This window comes from Salmo salar, chromosome 17 (genome assembly GCF_965601325.2).
Source record: "Salmo salar chromosome 17, fSalSal1, whole genome shotgun sequence".
Lineage (NCBI taxonomy): Eukaryota > Metazoa > Chordata > Actinopteri > Salmoniformes > Salmonidae > Salmo > Salmo salar.
In genome coordinates this window covers 75,952,284-75,972,134 of record NC_138307.1, presented here as the reverse complement: position 1 = coordinate 75,972,134, position 19,851 = coordinate 75,952,284, and the positions used below count along the sequence as shown (strand labels likewise).

Genomic DNA, 19,851 nt, shown 5'->3' with positions numbered 1-19,851 from the left:
CAAAAGGACCTGTACATTGCTGACCTAAGTCCCCTAAAAACAGAATCTCTATGTGGACGATAATTGGGTCTATCCTAATTATGCCCGTTCCATTTCCCAGTTTCCCCTCATTAAGAACCTCGTTAGTCCTCAATGTCATACGACGCTGCTGATACTGATTAATCTGACCGATATCACATCCTGAACATTACAATGTGGAAACATGATAACATCACTGATATCGCTGGTGAGTGCATTGGATTATACACAGGGGCTTGGCACAGTGCCAAACATGCCATCTAGAATGCATTTAACCATTGACATCATTTAGCTCATTTGCATGATCAGGGATGCATGGTTATGATGTACAAGCACCTCCTCTTAAAGCCATACCGCTTGAGCCTGTTTGACAAACATCACCATTCACCTTGAACCTGAAAGACAATGGAGCACTCAGTAGTCAACAGTGTGGAGGTGATGTTATAGAAGGGAAAGGGGGATACCTAGTCATCTGTACAACTGAATGTATTCAACTGAAATATGTCTTCCTCATTTAACCCAACCCCTGTGAATCAGAGAGGTGCTGGGGGGCTGCCTTAATCGACATCCACGTCATCGACGCCCGGGGATCAGATGTTGTTGGGAGTTAACTGCCTTGCTCAAGGGGAGAACGGCAGATTGTTCCACCTTGCCGGCACAGGGATTCGAACCAGTTACTTTTTGGTTACTGGCCCAACGCTCTTAACCACCAGGGGATATGGTGTAATATGAGACAAGCCCATGGATGTGGAGTAAAACCTAATGGTGATGTGTCAGATTGAACCTGTCCATCACTGTCTGCAACTAGGAAGTCCAAGCGGTTTAATTGATGGAGGTAGATCCTTATCGCCATGGGAACAGTCATGGCAGCCGTATTGACATGTTTTGCCACCCTCGAGGCCCGACGCTCATTTATGTGGGAATTCTCACTCACACAAGCATGCACACACACACACACACACACAGATCTCTACCTCCAATCTCTCCCTAGCAGGCAGACATCTGCATTGACTTTACAGAGCTTTAGAACGTTACAGGTGTGTCCAAGGAAAATCAATAGCTAGTGCACAATAAAGTGAACCCAGGTGTAAATTAGCACACTAGGGAATCAGAGAACCGTGTACTCTCACTGTCAGAGGGGATCATTTACTATTACTTAGTCTAACACACTGAATAATGTGTGTTTTAAGATATAGACTATCATTTGTTTGAGTTGAACGAGATGTGAAGTGAATGCCCCACAGAAATAGCTGAGGATCACATTCAATGAATCAAACATGGTTGTTAAATGGATTGTTTGCCCTGCATGCTACAGCTACGTTGTAGTCGTCATCACTATACCATGTCTGTATAGATGAACGTCTTCTAGATAGATAGGAGATTAGAAACAGGCTGCATGAAAACATGTCAACAAGCAAACAAACAGATGAAAAAAACCCTGTTGTCATGTCTCTGTGTTACCATACTCTTCTACAACCCAGAACCACTTCCCTCCACAGTGGATATCCCCGTTTCTTCCCCTGCCTCTTCTCCTCCGTCCCTTCATTCATCCCTCCATCTATCCGTCCCTTCCTCCCAGGGCTATTGATGGAAGGCCAGGCCTGCTGAATGCGCCTCTCCCTGGATGCTGGCTGGGTCGCTGGCAGCACGGAGGACACAACACAATGTTCTTATCTTCTCTCTCTCCCCCCTGTCCTCTCCTCTCCCTAACCTCTTTCCTCACCTCTCCTCTTCCTGTCTCCCCTCCCGCTCTCTCCCTCCCTCCTCTCTCTCCTCTTCCAGTCTCCCCTCCTGCCTCTCTCCCTCCCCTCCATTCTCCCTCCTCTCCTCTTCCAGTCTCTCCTCCTGCTCTCTCTCTCTCCCTCCTTCCATCTCCCTCCTCTCCTCTTCCAGTCTCCCATCCTGCTCTCTCTCTCCCTCCTCTCCTCTTCCCGCTCCCTCCCTCCCTCCCTCTCCTCTTCCCGTCTCCCCTCCCGCTCTCTCTCTCTCCCTCCCTCCCCCTCCTCCTCCTCTCTTCTCCCACTAGTATGGCAGGTAATTGCAGTCTGTGGGGGGACAGGTGCTCTCACAATAGAACCCCAGTGTCCAGGCTGCCTCCTTTCAAGAGCCATGTAATTACCTAATTGAAAAGCTCACAGGCGAGACAGAGGGAGACACACGGGAGACGGTGGGAGAGAGAGGGAGCGTGGAGGAGAGAGAGAGCGATAAGGTCGCTGGATGGAGAAGAGCATAGGCTGCTTCTCTGTTGATCCAGAACCACCACCCCTCCTCCTCTTAACTCCGATCACGACAGAGGTAAACATTGTTGAGGAGGGATGGAGCGTGGGATGAATGGAGATGGGGGATTGTAATGACAAATGTGTTGTTAAACGATGAGGATGGTCACGGAAGAGTGAAACACAAAAGAGGCGTGGGGTCACTCCATTTCTGATGTCACTGCTCTTTGTCACCACAACACTTCTGTTGTGTTCACTTGACGAGGGCCCTATTGAGTCGGATGGAGAGAGATATGGAGAGAGGCTGTCACAGTCTTCTTTAAAGAGCTCCTCCTTTTTTATTCTATACCCCGTCTGTCCCTCACACACAGTTTCCACAAACTGAATGTTGAGTTGCCTTGAGGGGAGGGAGAGCGGTACGGCAACGTTCTGTGCTGGTGTTCTGTAAAGGCCTTGTTATATTTGATTCTATGTCTGTCCTACATAAACTATTCTGCTTTGAGCGGCACCTGAGGAGAACTGATGGCTTCTATAACATAGATGTAGAGGAGTATAGATGTGAACATTGGTTCTGTTGACTCTCGTAGGTTTGTGTTTTCACTGTACAAAGAGATCCACAAACTACCTTGAAGACTAAAAACATTGAAAAGCCCTATTTGGCTGAAAGTTTGGAGCTTTTGAAGAAAGTTGAAAGCTTTGAAACAAGGACGTGAGAGCTTATTCTCCCTTTGTCCTTGGGTGTAATTCTACCGCTCATAGTCAGGTGCCATTTTTACTTCTGTTTGTCTTTGTATCAGACGTCTGTGGTTCTTGGTTCAAACGAGAGGAAAGATATTTCCCAAGGCTAGCATATTTAACTACCGCAGACTCAAGCTGGTTCCATTTAATGTTTGAGGCAAGACATTTTATAATAATTGTCCTCTCTGGAAAGACAGATGTCTTACTCGCTTTTTTGATTTGCAACAGGCACCGGAATCTTTAAATATTGTGAAAATACTTGACGACTTCATTCACAAAGTTATGTGAGTCACGGGAGCCATACGCTGAATGATGGGGAAAGAGGCAGTAACACTGTTAGATGTAAAAGCATGTTGCCACTATAATCACTGAACGCAATGACAACATAATCAGAGTGGCGTTAATGAGGCCCCGTTGATTACAGTACCAGTCTCAATATCAGGAGGAAGCTGACATCACCATCTAGTTGAAGACCAAGCCATCAACCGACATGGAAATAAGCAACAGATACAGTGTGTCCCAAATGGCACCCTATTCCCTATATAGTGCACTACTTTAGACGAGGGCGCATATGCCTCTGGTCAAAAGTACATGCACATAGGGAATAGGGTGCAATTTGGGACTTACATGTATCTATGAAGGAAACTCTCTCTCTCCCTTCGTTAGTTTTATCTCCATCTCTAATCCCCTGTCCCTAATAGCTGGGACATGTAGAATCCATTTCCTCACGTACATCTAGAGATGGCATATGACAAGTACTTAAAATGCTATGTGCGGAAGTCATCCTATCAAATATGTTACATTTACTTCACAGCCAAGGGAGTCGAGTAGGGTGGGAAGGATGAGGGGGGGGGGGGGGGGGGGGGTTGGCATGGAGGGAGGGACAGAGGGAGGTAGGGAGGGAAGGAGGGAGTTGGCATGGAGGGACAGAAGAAGGGAAGCTGGTAGCCTGTCCTCTTCATGAGCCTCTGTCCTCAATGATCAATTGACAAATATTGACAAAATGTCCCTCTGACTTCATTCATATTAATCCTGTCTTTAAGCCTTTCTGACAGCCTACTCTGATTAGACACTTGGCATCTAATCATAGCATATGCTCCTGGGTAGGTACATGTATATCCCTTTTATCAACATTGTAATTACAGATTTAGTTGTTAACTTCAGGATCGGTGTCCACCCCACGGGACGGTTGAGCTAACGTAGTCTAAGGTGATTAGCATGAGGTTGTAAGTAACATTTCCCAGGACAAAGACATATCTGATATTGGCAGAAAGCTTAAATTGTTGTTAATCTAACTGCACAGTCCAATTTACAGTAGCTATTACAGTGAAATAATAGCATGCTATTGTTTGAGGAGAGTGCACAGTTTTGAACTTGAAAAGGCACATTTGGCCAGTCTTGACACAAAATTTGGAACATAAATGCAATGGTTCATTGGATCAGTCTACAACTTTGCACATACACTGCTGCCATCTAGTGGCCAAAATCCAAATTGCACCTGGGCTGGAATAATACATAATGGCCTTTCTCTTGCATTTCAAAGATGGCACAAAAAATATTTAAAAAATGGTTGTTTTTTTCTTTGTATTAGCTTTAACCAGATCTAATGTGCTTTATTCTTCTATATTCCTTTCACATTTCCACAAACTTCAAAGTTCATCCTTTCAAATGGCGTCAATAATATGCATATCCTTGCTTCAGGGCCTGAGCTACAGGCAGTTAGATTTGGGTGTGTCATTTTAGGCCAAAATTGAAAAAAGGGGCGGATCCTTTTACAGATTGTAAGTACAATGTAACAAATGTAAATTTTCTCTTACATTTTTTTGTATTGATTTCCTAATTTATCCTGGTAGCCTATTGTCTACAAAGGTTGTATAGTAATTATAAAGGTTACACTCTACAGGGTTTCATTTTACATGAAGTTGCTTGTTCCTAATTACAATACATCCTATGCAACTACATTGTTCAGACATTACACTTGATTCATTATAGCCTTTGAGCCAGGTCATAGAAACAAACATGACAGGTTAGCTGATGACAGGGTAAGATGATGATGGGTTAGATGATGACAGGATAAGCTGATGACAGGGTTAGATGAGATGATGACAGGGTAAGCTGATGACAGGGTAAGCTGATGACAGGGTTAGATGATGACAGGGTTGGCTGACGACAGGGTTGGCTGACGACAGGGTTAGATGATGACGGGTTAGCTGACGACAGGGTTAGATGACGACAGGGTTAGATGACGACAGGGTTAGATGACGACAGGGTTAGATGACGACAGGGTTAGATGACGACAGGGTTAGATGACGACAGGGTTAGCTGATGACGACAGGGTGAGCTGACGACGGGGTTAGATGACGACGGGGTTAGATGACGACGGGGTTAGATGACGACGGGGTTAGATGACGACGGGGTTAGATGACGACGGGGTTAGATGACGACGGGGTTCGATGACGACGGGGTTCGATGACGACAGGGTTAGATGACGACAGGGTTAGATGACGACAGGGTTAGATGACGACAGGGTTAGATGACGACAGGGTTAGATGACGACACGGTTAGATGACGACACGGTTAGATGACGACACGGTTAGCTGACGACAGGGTTAGATGATGACAGGGTTAGCTGATGACAGGGTTAGCTGATGACAGGGTTAGATGACGACACGGTTAGCTGATGACAGGGTTAGCTGATGACAGGGTAAGCTGATGACAGGGTAAGCTGATGACAGGGTTAGCTGATGACAGGGTTAGCTGATGACAGGGTTAGCTGATGACAGGGTTAGATGATGACAGGGTTAGCTGATGACAGGGTTAGATGATGACAGTGCATTGTTACAATTGTTGTTACAATTGTTGTTACCAGGTCCTAGTCTATTTATCAACATGGTATTACATGTGGATTCAATGGTAATGGAACCTTACATGCAGTTATATGTAACAAGGTCAGATTTAGGTTTAAGTTATTATCATGGTAATTCACGGATTACTTTCAAACGTGTGATTACAAAACATTACTTACATTGTGGAACAGGAACAATAACATCAGTAGTTACACATGTGGAATAACCTTCAGCAAGTGAATGTGTAATTACACATTCCTTATTCCAATTGTGGAATAAGTGATTCCATGACAACCCTATGACCGTGTAATGACACAGTAGTTCCATAGGTTTTACCATGTCATTAAGTTATTACTGTGTTAGCGACATAGTAATAGGGGAAACTTCATGTAAAGTGTTAACAAGGTTGGTAATGTTTTAGAAGATTTAAGTATCACAGCCTTGTCCTTTCCTGCTGTTCTATTTTCCACCTCATGGTCTCTCCATCCCTCTGTATTCTTCACCTTCTTTTCTCATCCCTTCATCTCTATATAACTCTCAAGCTGCAGAATAATAGACAACCTCTTGTTGAGATAACCAAGGCTTCCACAGGACAAACTCGTTACCTTGTCAACCATTGAAAAGAAATAGGTTTATTTTGGATGGATAATAACACACACACGTACTTCCCTCTACTAGAACATTGACCAGCGGTACTGACTGCTTGAGGTCATGAATTTATCTGAACCAGCTCCATCCCTAACCCCTGGCCAGAAATGAAATCAGAGTTATTTATGAGGATATAAAACTTAAGACTTTCAGGGAAGTAAAAACGAGCTGATAGAAAATATTGAATTTCTAACATTGTGCTGAAGCCCCTCCCATTGTCTTCATCCCCTGGGAACGAGGAAGTTACTTGGTACGTTTGACCACAAAGGTCAATCAAAGTCATTGATAAGCTCTTATAGATGAAGTGATAAATGAAGCTCTGTCACGTTATGAATCAGACTAACACCACAGCAGTAAAGGGATGGGTTACATACAAAATGGCACTGCCTGGTTAGAGGGTTGGAATAGTAACCGAAAGGTTTCTGGATCAAATCCCTGAGCTGACAAGGTAAAAATCTGTCGTTCTGCCCCTGAGCAAGGCAGTTAACCCAGTGTTTCCCTGAACAAGGCAGTTAACCCACTGTTCCCCTGAACAAGGCAGTTAACCCACTGTTCCCCTGAACAAGGCAGTTAACCCAGTGTTTCCCTGAACAAGGCAGTTAACCCACTGTTCCCCTGAACAAGGCAGTTAACCCACTGTTCCCCTGAACAAGGCAGTTAACCCACTGTTCCCCTGAACAAGGCAGTTAACCCACTGTTCCCCTGAACAAGGCAGTTAACCCACTGTTCCCCTGAACAAGGCAGTTAACCCACTGTTTCCCTGAGCAAGGCAGTTAACCCACTGTTCCCCTGAACAAGGCAGTTAACCCACTGTTCCCCTGAACAAGGCAGTTAACCCACTGTTCCCCTGAACAAGGCAGTTAACCCACTGTTCCCCTGAACAAGGCAGTTAACCCACTGTTCCCCTGAACAAGGCAGTTAACCCACTGTTCCCCTGAACAAGGCAGTTAACCCACTGTTCCCCTGAACAAGGCAGTATTCCCCAGTTGCCGAAGACCTGGATGTTGATTAAGGCAGCCCTCCTCACCTCTCTGATTCAGAGGGGTTGGGTTAAATGAGGAAGACACATTTCAGTTGAATGCAGGGTACACCCCTTTCCCTTCCCTTTCTATTCCCCATTTAGTGCACTTCAATTCACCTCACTACCATTCGCCAGGGCCCATAGCACAGCCCATAGGAACTTGCTCAAAAGTAGTGCACTACATAGGGAATAGGGTGGCATTTGGGATGGACCCATGAATATATAGATGGGAAGGTGCATTACACTATAACACCATTCAATATTGCCAATGCCATGGCAGTAGAGACGGGCCCTACAGCGTTATGTTAACGGTCCATCAGTTCCACTTTATGAGCAGCTCAAAGCAGAGACAGACACCAGGGCCCCAGATGGCCAGGTCATAGGGTATTTACTGTTATATTGATCTGTGAGGAGCAGCTACAGAAACATGCCATCAATCTAAGTCCCTGACCTTCGCAGAATAAATGAAAAAGATGCTGAGTATCAGTGGAAATCTGATCATCTAATAAGGAACGGTGCGGGAGGTTAGGAGTTTGTTCCATGGTTTGCTTGAAGTTGAGGTGATATGACACAATCAACGGAGACAATAGCCAAGCCGCATGCCAAGCACAAGTTCACAAGAGTTATTAGGGCGATGGCAGGGAATATCAGGCAGGGAATATTAATATTGACATAGTGAATAGTTGTAAAATACTACCTCCACTACGTAGCTGTTAACTGTAGGGACAATCATAAAGTATTTATACTTGATTTATTGACAGATTGACTCCCATCTAAACTGCACAGGCAGCACCACATAACATTATTGCTGCATAGATATTTTGATGGCATACATTTTGTAAACTGTGTATATTTGTTCCACATTTAGTCATGAATCCCCCTCAATGTAATTGGTGAACCCGACAGTCTCTCCTCTAGTCCAGCTAACTGCTGTTCATGATGCAGAAATGCTGCCATCTGGTGGCAAGCTATCAAATTGTGTACTACTGGATTTAATTTAACAGAATACATTACTGTTGGTTAAGATACAGTGACAGACATATACAAAAAGGTGCGTGCTACCTTTCTGGTACAAAATATACTGCATTTACCTGTTTATACATAAAGTAAACATTAGGAAGACATGTATTGTAAAAATGACTAAACATTTTCAAGATCATTTTATGACAGACAGAAGGAAGTTATTTGTTTTGACGGTCAATGTTTCCAATATACGTTCAACAGTGCAAAAAACTTTGGTATTAGCTATAAACACAACGCAAAATAATGTACAATTTGTCGTCTGAACAATAAATGAAAACTGACTGACTGCAGAACAAAGTGCTTCTTCAAAGACAACGTCCCAGCATGTTTTAAGGATGGAATTGCCCAAACCACCAAAGTAATAAAGACTTTAAGAAATGTATGAAAAATATGTATGAAACAGATCAGTGCAGAAAGTATGGACGGCTTCTTCCATACCACATCTAATAAAAATTTCACAAAGAATATAACATACAAAGAGAAGTACTGGTTGTAACTATTTCTGAAGTAAACAAATTGACACAAAAACTAAAGAATGACAATAAACTGAAAACATCCAGAACTCACATTAATACGCATCTTGTTCCACTTATCTTAATATATAAAGGGGAAAGACTGGCATTAAAAAAAGTGCATTTTTGATAAAGCAAACTCCAAAATAGCTTCCGGTCTGTGCCTTCTTCTTCTCCCATGGCACTATGCTGTTCACATTATGGCAGAAGGCTCAGAGTAGCTCTTTGTCAATAGGAGAGGTACCATTTAGCTTAGAAAGGCTGATTGAGTTTAGTCATGTTCTGCAGGCCGGATAAGACCATTGTGGCAAATTCTCCAATATGGATAGCAAGGCCTCTTGAATACAGCAGACAGCACTATTAAAGAAGAGCCTCATCAGCATTGGAAATGCCATATAGCCTACTATACAGATGACTATGACCAGAGAAACGCTGAACAGGATATGGGGTCTGTAGTGATGACAGCGGTGTCATTCTTCACACACAGCATGTATCTCCAGCATATGAAGTCACCAACGTCCATGTAGTCTCTTCCTCCCGAGTGGCGCAGCGGTCTAAGACACTGCATCTCGATGCTAGAGGCGTCACTACAGACCCTGGTTTGATCCCGGGCTGTATCACAACCGGCCGTGATCAGGAGTCCCATAGGGTGGCCCGCAACTGGCCCAGCGTCGTCCGGGTTAGGGGAGGGTTGGGCCGGGGTAGGCAGTCATTGTAAAATAAGAATTTGTTCTTAATTGACTTGCCTAGTTAAATAAAAATATAAAAATAAATTCCTTCCACCATGTAGCTGTAGACACTGTAGGTGCCAAGTAGTCATGAAACAGAAGACGACGGAATGAAACAGAGTAGGCACTAGCTCAACTTGTCCAATAAGAAACACCCATTTTAGTTTTCCGTTGCAAAAGGTTTTGCTACAGTGTGCTCTAATGAACAGGACCCAGGCTACCATCTCTGACCATGACAACACTATAGGACAGCATAGAGGCCCAGGACATCAGACTACCGTCCATGTGGACGCTGAGCATCTCTGTTGACGTTGGCCAGGCTGTGAGCCAGTCTCTTAGTAAACAGAACATGTGATTTACCACAGTATGAACGGGTAGTCTTCAACAGCTCTTCTTCCAGTGGGACCAGCAGAGAGCTCACAGGATCCTCCCTAAATGAGTACTGAGAAATAGAACATTCTGTTACCAAACAGGCACTACATGTGAAGTCCACAGTTCTAGATATCTACTACAGCTGTGGCCAGAAATTCATTACATTTTAGTCATTTGGCAGAAGCTCTTATACAGAGCAACTTACAATCAGTACAATTCACATCATTGCATGCTTTTAATGTGTGATCAAATAGACGGGTAGTGAAACATGTTTTAATAGTTGTATGAAGCCTAAGAAACGGCCAACCTTTCTTTTCAGTGGAATAAATGTCCATGAAGCTGCTGAGGTGATGTAGAGAGATAAAAGCCTCAACATGGTTAAATCCCACCTTATTATCCTCCTCAGTCCAACTACAGATTACACAATCAGTCTTCTCCTCTTCCCAATAATGGAAGTACCTTTACAGCACTCACAGGAAATCAAAGGGGATTACTATTTTACGTCCTCTCGTTTGGTTTAGTCCCTGATATTGGGTTACTAAAAGTTAAGCCCTCCCCACCGGTCATAAAGCTCCATTTCCAATGTGTGTGTTGTTTTTATGAGGATGACGGAGCACTGTGCCAGTGGAGACTGAGCCTCTACATGTACCATCAGCACTAAAACTTTACTGCTCTTTCCTGGGCCTTGGTTTAACTGTGGCTTTAATACTCTCAGATATTATGTACGAGGTGTGTGTGTGTGTGTCAGATGTACTAAGAGGCAAGGACGCAATATTGACCAGGCATCTTTCTGATGGACGCTCGATCCTTAGTTATAGGAAAGCAATACAAACCTGGACATTGCTGATGTCATTAAACAAATGCCCAGTGTAGTCGATATCATTAAAACAACTGTGATCAGTTAGAACACATCCTTATGAGGAAATCTGTTTCACTCAACACTGAAACTTGTGGAGATCTGCATAGAAGTGGTCTGGATGCACAAACAACCATTTCCTTACACACCTAATATACAATCAATGAAAAACAAGTTGTTTTCCCATCTGGAAACCCTGATCTGTGATCGTTTAGTTTACCTGTCGTATGGCATCGTAGACGGCCCAGAAGGCGGGCTGAAATATTGCTCTGTGATTGTTTAGCCTACCTGTCGTACGGCGTCGTAGACTACACTGATCTGTGATCGTTTAGTTTACCTGTCGTATGGCGTCGTAGACCTTTGATCGTTTAGCCTACCTGTCGTTTGGCGTCGTAGATCTGTGATCGTTTAGCCAACCTGATATATGGCGTCGTAGACCTTTGATCGTTTAGTTTACCTGTCGTATGGCGTCGTAGATCTTTGATCGTTTAGTTTACCTGTCGTATGGCGTCGTAGATCTTTGATCGTTTAGTTTACCTGTCGTATGGCGTCGTAGATCTTTGATCGTTTAGTTTACCTGTCGTATGGCGTCGTAGATCTTTGATCGTTTAGTTTACCTGTCGTATGGCGTCGTAGATCTTTGATCGTTTAGTTTACCTGTCGTATGGCGTCGTAGATCTTTGATCGTTTAGTTTACCTGTCGTATGGCGTCGTAGATCTTTGATCGTTTAGTTTACCTGTCGTATGGCGTCGTAGATCTTTGATCGTTTAGTTTACCTGTCGTATGGCGTCGTAGATCTTTGATCGTTTAGTTTACCTGTCGTATGGCGTCGTAGATCTGTGATCATTTAGTTTACCTGTCGTATGGCGTCGTAGATCTGTGATCGTTTAGTTTACCTGTCGTATGGCGTCGTAGATCTTTGATCGTTTAGTTTACCTGTCGTATGGCGTCGTAGATCTTTGATCGTTTAGTTTACCTGTCGTATGGCGTCGTAGATCTTTGATCGTTTAGTTTACCTGTCGTATGGCGTCGTAGATCTTTGATCGTTTAGTTTACCTGTCGTATGGCGTCGTAGATCTTTGATCGTTTAGTTTACCTGTCGTATGGCGTCGTAGATCTTTGATCGTTTAGTTTACCTGTCGTATGGCGTCGTAGATCTGTGATCGTTTAGTTTACCTGTCGTATGGCGTCGTAGATCTGTGATCGTTTAGTTTACCTGTCGTATGGCGTCGTAGACGGCCCTGAAGGCAGGCTGTTTGAGGTCATGGTACACTCCTCTGTTCCCGTGCAGGATAAAGATACCCTCCTCCTCCGCGGAGCCACAGTTACTGCCGTAGATACAGTGGTCTGGACGGTAGTTCCAGTGGCAGGGAACTTCCAACAGACACTCTGGAGGGGGAGAGACAAAGGCTAGTTTAGAGGGGCACCAATCCAATCCTTCTGGTTGTCTTATCGCCCTGGAGCTTAGTTGATTATCTCGACACACACCTTATTACCCAGGTAACAATAAGGCAAGACAATACACTGCTGCCCTGCAGGGCTGAAACTGGGATACCTGCCACAACTATTACATTTAAAAGGTTCATGTTTCTAATCAAATCTAATTTTATTTGTCACATGCCGAGTACAACAGGTGTAGACCTTACAGTGAAAAAAAAAGAAGCTTACTTACAAGCATATAACCAACAATGCATTAAAAAAAGTGTTAAGTAAAAAATAGAAAATAAAAGTAACAAATAATTCAACTGCAGCAGTAAAATCATATTGAATGGTGTGTTAAACAGCTATGTGTTGAGAGTTGAGTCTCACCAGGGTTGTGATGGAAGACGTTTCTACTATAACAACCATATACACTGTCTATATGTCATGTGACTCATCATGTGGTGTAATAAGGAAGGTACTGAGCTGAGAGTCTCACCAGGGTTGTGATGGAAGACGTTTCTACTATAACAACCATATACACTGTCTATATGTCATGTGACTCATCATGTGGTGTAATAAGGAAGGTACTGAGCTGTGAGTCTCACCAGGGTTGTGATGGAAGACGTTTCTACTATAACAACCATATACACTGTCTATATGTCATGTGACTCATCATGTGGTGTAATAAGGAAGGTACTGAGCTGTGAGTCTCACCAGGGTTGTGATGGAAGACGTTTCTACTATAACAACCATATACACTGTCTATATGTCATGTGACTCATCATGTGGTGTAATAAGGAAGGTACTGAGCTGTGAGTCTCACCAGGGTTGTGATGGAAGACGTTTCTACTATAACAACCATATACACTGTCTATATGTCATGTGACTCATCATGTGGTGTAATAAGGAAGGTACTGAGCTGAGAGTCTCACCAGGGTTGTGATGGAAGACGTTTCTACTATAACAACCATATACACTGTCTATATGTCATGTGACTCATCATGTGGTGTAATAAGGAAGGTACTGAGCTGAGAGTCTCACCAGGGTTGTGATGGAAGACGTTTCTACTATAACAACCATATACACTGTCTATATGTCATGTGACTCATCATGTGGTGTAATAAGGAAGGTACTGAGCTGTGAGTCTCACCAGGGTTGTGATGGAAGACGTTTCTACTATAACAACCATATACACTGTCTATATGTCATGTGACTCATCATGTGGTGTAATAAGGAAGGTACTGAGCTGAGAGTCTCACCAGGGTTGTGATGGAAGACGTTTCTACTATAACAACCATATACACTGTCTATATGTCATGTGACTCATCATGTGGTGTAATAAGGAAGGTACTGAGCTGAGAGTCTCACCAGGGTTGTGATGGAAGACGTTTCTACTATAACAACCATATACACTGTCTATATGTCATGTGACTCATCATGTGGTGTAATAAGGAAGGTACTGAGCTGAGAGTCTCACCAGGGTTGTGATGGAAGACGTTTCTACTATAACAACCATATACACTGTCTATATGTCATGTGACTCATCATGTGGTGTAATAAGGAAGGTACTGAGCTGTGAGTCTCACCAGGGTTGTGATGGAAGACGTTTCTACTATAACAACCATATACACTGTCTATATGTCATGTGACTCATCATGTGGTGTAATAAGGAAGGTACTGAGCTGAGAGTCTCACCAGGGTTGTGATGGAAGACGTTTCTACTATAACAACCATATACACTGTCTATATGTCATGTGACTCATCATGTGGTGTAATAAGGAAGGTACTGAGCTGAGAGTCTCACCAGGGTTGTGATGGAAGACGTTTCTACTATAACAACCATATACACTGTCTATATGTCATGTGACTCATCATGTGGTGTAATAAGGAAGGTACTGAGCTGTGAGTCTCACCAGGGTTGTGATGGAAGACGTTTCTACTATAACAACCATATACACTGTCTATATGTCATGTGACTCATCATGTGGTGTAATAAGGAAGGTACTGAGCTGAGAGTCTCACCAGGGTTGTGATGGAAGACGTTTCTACTATAACAACCATATACACTGTCTATATGTCATGTGACTCATCATGTGGTGTAATAAGGAAGGTACTGAGCTGTGAGTCTCACCAGGGTTGTGATGGAAGACGTTTCTACTATAACAACCATATACACTGTCTATATGTCATGTGACTCATCATGTGGTGTAATAAGGAAGGTACTGAGCTGTGAGTCTCACCAGGGTTGTGATGGAAGATGATGTTGAGCAGGTCCTGGTCTCCCCAGGTCATGTTTAGTTTATATTTCTGCAGTAGGGGCATCAGCAGCTCCTCCCACCTCAGACCCACTGACGTCATGTCATTCTGATCACACAGAACAGGACAGAGTGTGTTACATTGTGGAAGTGGAAAATCGAAGAGCCTGCGCAAACATCTTTATGAGTTTTGTTTGTCATTCATTCAACAGGGATACAATTATTGTGGAAAATCTCGATTCTCCCATCTCTGGATGACATTATAGCTGACTGTATTGCAATGGTGACCTCTGCTGGTAGAAGTTTATATTACCTTGAAGTGTGTGGCCCTGATGCGTGTCATGTTCATGAGCATGACTCCAGAGTTGATGCCCGTCCTGCCATAGTAGGGGTGGCGGGCGAAGCGGCTGTACCAGGCGATGCGTGGCTCCTCGTGCTCCGGCGCCATGGCGGCCAGCTGGCTAGCGTTGAAGTGAGCTAGCAGGGACCACAGAGCGTCGACAGGCTGGAGGAACAAGATGTCCGAGTCCACGTAGACTAGAGAATCCACCTCCTTTAGGATGAGCTGGGGGACAGAAACAGAGGTCAGAGGCCAAGAACAAGATGTCTGAGTCCACCTCCTTTAGGATCAACTGAAGACAAGAGAGAATCAGAAAACAGACAATCCAGTTAGTGTACATATTTATAGTAACACTTTTACAGTCACTCCAAGATATTATTTTGAGGCACTGGAAACCATCATCATGCTAATATTTAATTAAACTAAATAGAATTTCTCCAGCTATGAAACTCACAGGTAGGAAGAGTCTCTGAGAAGCACATGGTTTGAAGAGCTTCTTCCACTCTCCAGCATTCTCATGGGGAAAGGTGATGGGGTACAGAGTGTAGTTAAACCTGGAGCGGAACGAACTTGGCCACGACTCTAACTAAACACAGAACAAAGCAAACAGACAAGTGTTATTTCACAGAGGTTTTAAAAAGAGGTAAAAACTCAAAAGTTTATAGACAAGATAGATAACCTCTAGGCCACGTGTTAAACTCATTCCACGGAGGGCTGAGTGGCTGCAGGTTCTCCCTCCTCCCTTGTACTTGACTGATGAATTAAGGTCACTAATTAGTAAGGAACTCCCCTCAGCTGGTTGTCTAGAGCTTATTTGAAAGGAAAAAACCTGCAAGAGCTGGGACCTCCATGGAATTAGTTTTACGCCCCGGGTCTAGGTTATACATGGACTATACCAAACATTAGGAACACATTCAGAATATTGAGTTGCACCAACAAGGGATCATAGCTTTAACAGGTGACATCAACAAGGGATCATAGCTTTAACAGGTGACACCAACAAGGGATCATAGCTTTAACAGGTGACATCAACAAGGGATCATAGCTTTAACAGGTGACATCAACAAGGGATCATAGCTTTAACAGGTGACATCAACAAGGGATCATAGCTTTAACAGGTGACATCAACATGGGATCATAGCTTTAACAGGTGACATCAACATGGGATCATAGCTTTAACAGGTGACATCAACAAGGGATCATAGCTTTAACAGGTGACATCAACAAGGGATCATAGCTTTAACAGGTGACATCAACAAGGGATCATAGCTTTAACAGGTGACACCAACAAGGGATCATAGCTTTAACAGGTGACACCAACAAGGGATCATAGCTTTAACAGGTGACACCAACAAGGGATCATAGCTTTAACAGGTGACACCAACAAGGGATCATAGCTTTAACAGGTGACACCAACAAGGGATCATAGCTTTAACAGGTGACACCAACAAGGGATCATAGCTTTAACAGGTGACACCAACAAGGGATCATAGCTTTAACAGGTGACACCAACAAGGGATCATAGCTTTAACAGGTGACACCAACAAGGGATCATAGATTTCACCTGGATTCACATGGTCAGTCTATGTCATGGAAAGAGCAGTGTTCATAGTGTTTCCTACTCTGTGTGTATCATGTACACCGGACCAAATGGGACTTTATTGAAGCCTATATTCTAGAGTTGTGATGTAGATGCTATTACATTATCATATTAGGGCATGTGATATTACAACGTCATTGTCACAATCACACCTCATTACTACCACATTATTATGCCTCCAATCACAGGCTTTAGGACTAGTAGTGCATCCAGTCCAACTCACAGCTTCTATAAAGCTGGCGTGCAGCTGGTCTTCAGCGAAGATGTGTAGGCACAGTGGTTTGATGCTGAGCATAACAGCAGACTTCAGCATGGTGAGAGTCTCCTCTAGTCTCTGTCCGCAGGCCACTACAGCCAGGTGCATGGGTGCAGCTGTCCAAACACGGCCCTCTGCTTCCCTCATGATGTACCTGCAAATAAACAGAAGTATGCTAGAGTTAAATCAAAGTTTGTTTCATTTAAAAGGTTAAAACCTTTGTCAATGATTTGTGCCAGGTTCACCAACTGGTTCAGACACGTCGCTGAACGCTGTTCTGCTCTTCCAAACCTGGAGGGGGGCATGCTTGTAGACTTCTCTTGCCAGTCGAACAGCTCTTTGCCCTGTCATTCCCCTTCTCTCTCCCAACTTCCAAGTCTCATATCTAAAGTCAATATTTGACAGGGCCAGAGAGGATTTGAAAAGGCTATTCTTCTTCTCTCATCACACAGCAAACCAGATGCCCGTCACCACCAGCTAAACCTAATAGCTGATAGAGATCCCTTGCTTGACTGAAGAGAGAAAGCAGTAAGGTTAGCATTTAAAAGTTGTTGTAGGACAGAAGAGAAGGGGGTGTGTTCATCTAGGCAACCTGATTCTCTTGTTTGTCATTCACACTAGTTTGTTGACTGTAACAAACTGTTAAAGGCCATAAGCGCCCGTTAAATTGCACATCCTGTTGCTTAGCGATCCAGCAGAGACCACTGAAGTTGGCCAACAGAGATTTAACTTCCATTTCAACAACTGCAATCTGTTTTCCGATTATTATTATTCCGTGCTATTATTCCGTGCTTTCTGGTGTAGACTACTGACTGATGCCCACATGTGTTGTCAAGACATCTGTAACTAGTATTTATGTAACTAGGCAAGTCAGTTAAGAATACATTCGTATTTACTAGTAGGTCAGCCAGCACCACCCCAACGGGTTGGTCGAAAGGGTGACGGACAACCAATCAGCTATGAAAATAAAGAGGTGTCACTCTTTATGTTGTGGAAATCTCTCAAAAGTCAAGTCACGAAGAAATATATGTTATTGAACCTAATTCGACCAGTCAACTTTCCCGCAAAAAAACCCCCGTATTTTCTTTATTACAGGTTCATCCATGCTATATTGAGCTTGTTTTGCTATATTTACATGTATTTGCGAGTCTTTGATCCTAATCCTTTGATCCTAATGTAGTTGTTTGGGCTGGAACTGAAGTACAGTGTCCATGACCATAGTGAAAGTGGGAAGGATGCAAGAAGTTAGAGGAATTGTTACAATTTGTCTTGTCACTGTATATTTGTTTCACAAAGAGGCAACTTGATGAAAAACCCGTTCATCTGATACTATCGTGGAGAAGACATCTGTCAACGGTGCACATTCCAATACATTACTTGCAGAGGAAATTATTTTTCCACCAAGAAAGTTATGCATTCATTTTGTTTCAAGCCTTTTGAAGTGTATTACAATCTAGCTATATAATAAGCAGTGTAACTATTACCTAGTGTACCAGTGTTGATCGCCTGGGCCTGTTTCGTCCGGCCCTCGCCTGGTTTCTTGTCCAATGTCGCTTCGCTGAGAGGCCGCGGCTCGATGGAGGAAAGTCTTCCGACCCAGTCCTCCTCCGACCGACAGATCTGAATAAAATAGTTTACTATAGACGTACAAGGCCGAGAACACGGCAAACAACATGCACACGAGGAATGCACGAATGTAACGCCGCATTATTAAAAGTAAAAGCGCTTTCAAAAGTCAGTCATGGCACAGAACGAAGCTGGCTACCACCATTCACACCGTTCTGTGAGAACCATTGGGGGAAGGGAGGAGTGTAAATAACAGTGAATCCCTTCCCCGGTCTGTGTGTGACTCTGAGAAGTAGGCTACACAATAAATATGCTTTTCAAAACCACATTCATGAGGAAATATCAGAGCATCCTTCTGATATTACTTTTATGTTTTAATTGTAGGCCTATAATAAACGAAACGTTATTGTATTTGATGTGGGTTAGAGGTTATCCACTAGATGACGCTATCGGTAGGTAAAAACGCTGGCTTTTCATCCTTGATAGCCGCCGGAGTGGGCCAGACAAAGGATAGGTCTACTCTACCTACCGCGCCTTCAGAAAGTATTCACACCACCTTTTCCACATTTTGTTGTGTTACAGCCTGAATTTAAAATTGATTAAATGTAGATTTTGTGTCACTGGCCTACACACAATACCCCACAATGTCAAAGTAGAATTTAAAAAAATGTATGCTAAAATGTCTTGAGTCAATAAGTATTCAACCACCCTGTTATGGCAAGCCTAAATAAGTTCAGGAGTAAAAATGTATGTAACAAGTCACATAATAAGTTGCATGGACTCACTCTGTGTGCAATAACAATGTTTAACATGACTTTTGAATGACTACCTCATTTCTGAACCCCACACAAACAATTATCTGAAAGGTCCCTCAGTCGAGCAGTGAATTTCAAACACAGATTCAACCATAAAGTTTAGGGAGGTTTTCCAATGCCTCACAAAGAAGGGCACCTATTGGTAGATGGGTAAAAATAAAATAAAAAAACAGAAATGTAATATCCCTTTGAGCATGATGAAGTTATTAATTACACTTTGGATGGTGTATCAATACACCTAGTCACTACAAAGATGTAGGCGTCCTTCCTAACTCAGTTGCCAGAGAGGAAGGAAGGTGATTCTAACATGTACTGACTCAGGGGGTTGAATACTTATCTAGATCATTGACAAAAAAAATACAATTTCATCCATTTTAATCCCACTTTGTAACAAAATGAGGAAAAAGTCAAGGTGTGTGAATACTGTACATGCCAATTGTGTCAGTTAAACACTGTGGCTAGAATTGCTTTCACTACTTACCCATTATTGGTCACCATCCAAACATACGTTCCCTAGAACCCTGGTTCATATCCAGGACAAGCCGTTAAAGTCTAGAACCCTGTTGTTATAGAAACATGGACAACAGACAGAAAGCAGAACTCTTTTCCAATACATAA

General features: G+C 43.2%; 1 protein-coding gene across 2 annotated transcripts; it reads right to left on the bottom strand.

Moving 5' to 3' along the window:
* Nucleotides 1-8,221: 8,221 nt before the first annotated feature.
* Nucleotides 8,222-19,840, bottom strand: gxylt1b (glucoside xylosyltransferase 1b). Of its 2 annotated transcripts, XM_082964123.1 has the most exons (8): nucleotides 19,715-19,840; nucleotides 18,337-18,472; nucleotides 16,820-17,006; nucleotides 15,451-15,582; nucleotides 14,970-15,221; nucleotides 14,642-14,765; nucleotides 12,196-12,368; nucleotides 8,222-10,192 (listed from the first exon to the last, which is right to left on the bottom strand). In XM_082964123.1, the coding sequence occupies exons 1-8, from the start codon at nucleotides 19,716-19,718 to the stop codon at nucleotides 10,025-10,027; spliced, it is 1,176 nt and encodes a 391-aa protein (XP_082820249.1). In that variant the 5' UTR covers nucleotides 19,719-19,840; the 3' UTR covers nucleotides 8,222-10,024. The 2 variants fall into 2 exon arrangements, with proteins under 2 accessions (XP_082820249.1, XP_082820248.1); XM_082964122.1 differs by lacking the exon at nucleotides 19,715-19,840 and having other exon boundaries at nucleotides 18,337-18,790.
* Between the last annotated feature and the right edge of the window lie 11 nt (nucleotides 19,841-19,851).

What these genes read in the sequence shown, in the direction of transcription:
- gxylt1b (XM_082964122.1), bottom strand. Translation starts at nt 18,560, where the DNA reads ATGCGGCGTTACATTCGTGCATTCCTCGTGTGCATGTTGTTTGCCGTG. An exon ending in CTCAGAGACTCTTCCTACCT is followed by an intron (nt 15,222 to 15,450) that starts GTGAGTTTCATA and finishes TCTGTCCCCCAG; the next exon opens with CTCATCCTAAAGGAGGTGGA. An exon ending in TCTACGACGCCATACGACAG is followed by an intron (nt 10,193 to 12,195) that starts GTAAACTAAACG and finishes TCTATTTCTCAG; the next exon opens with TACTCATTTAGGGAGGATCC.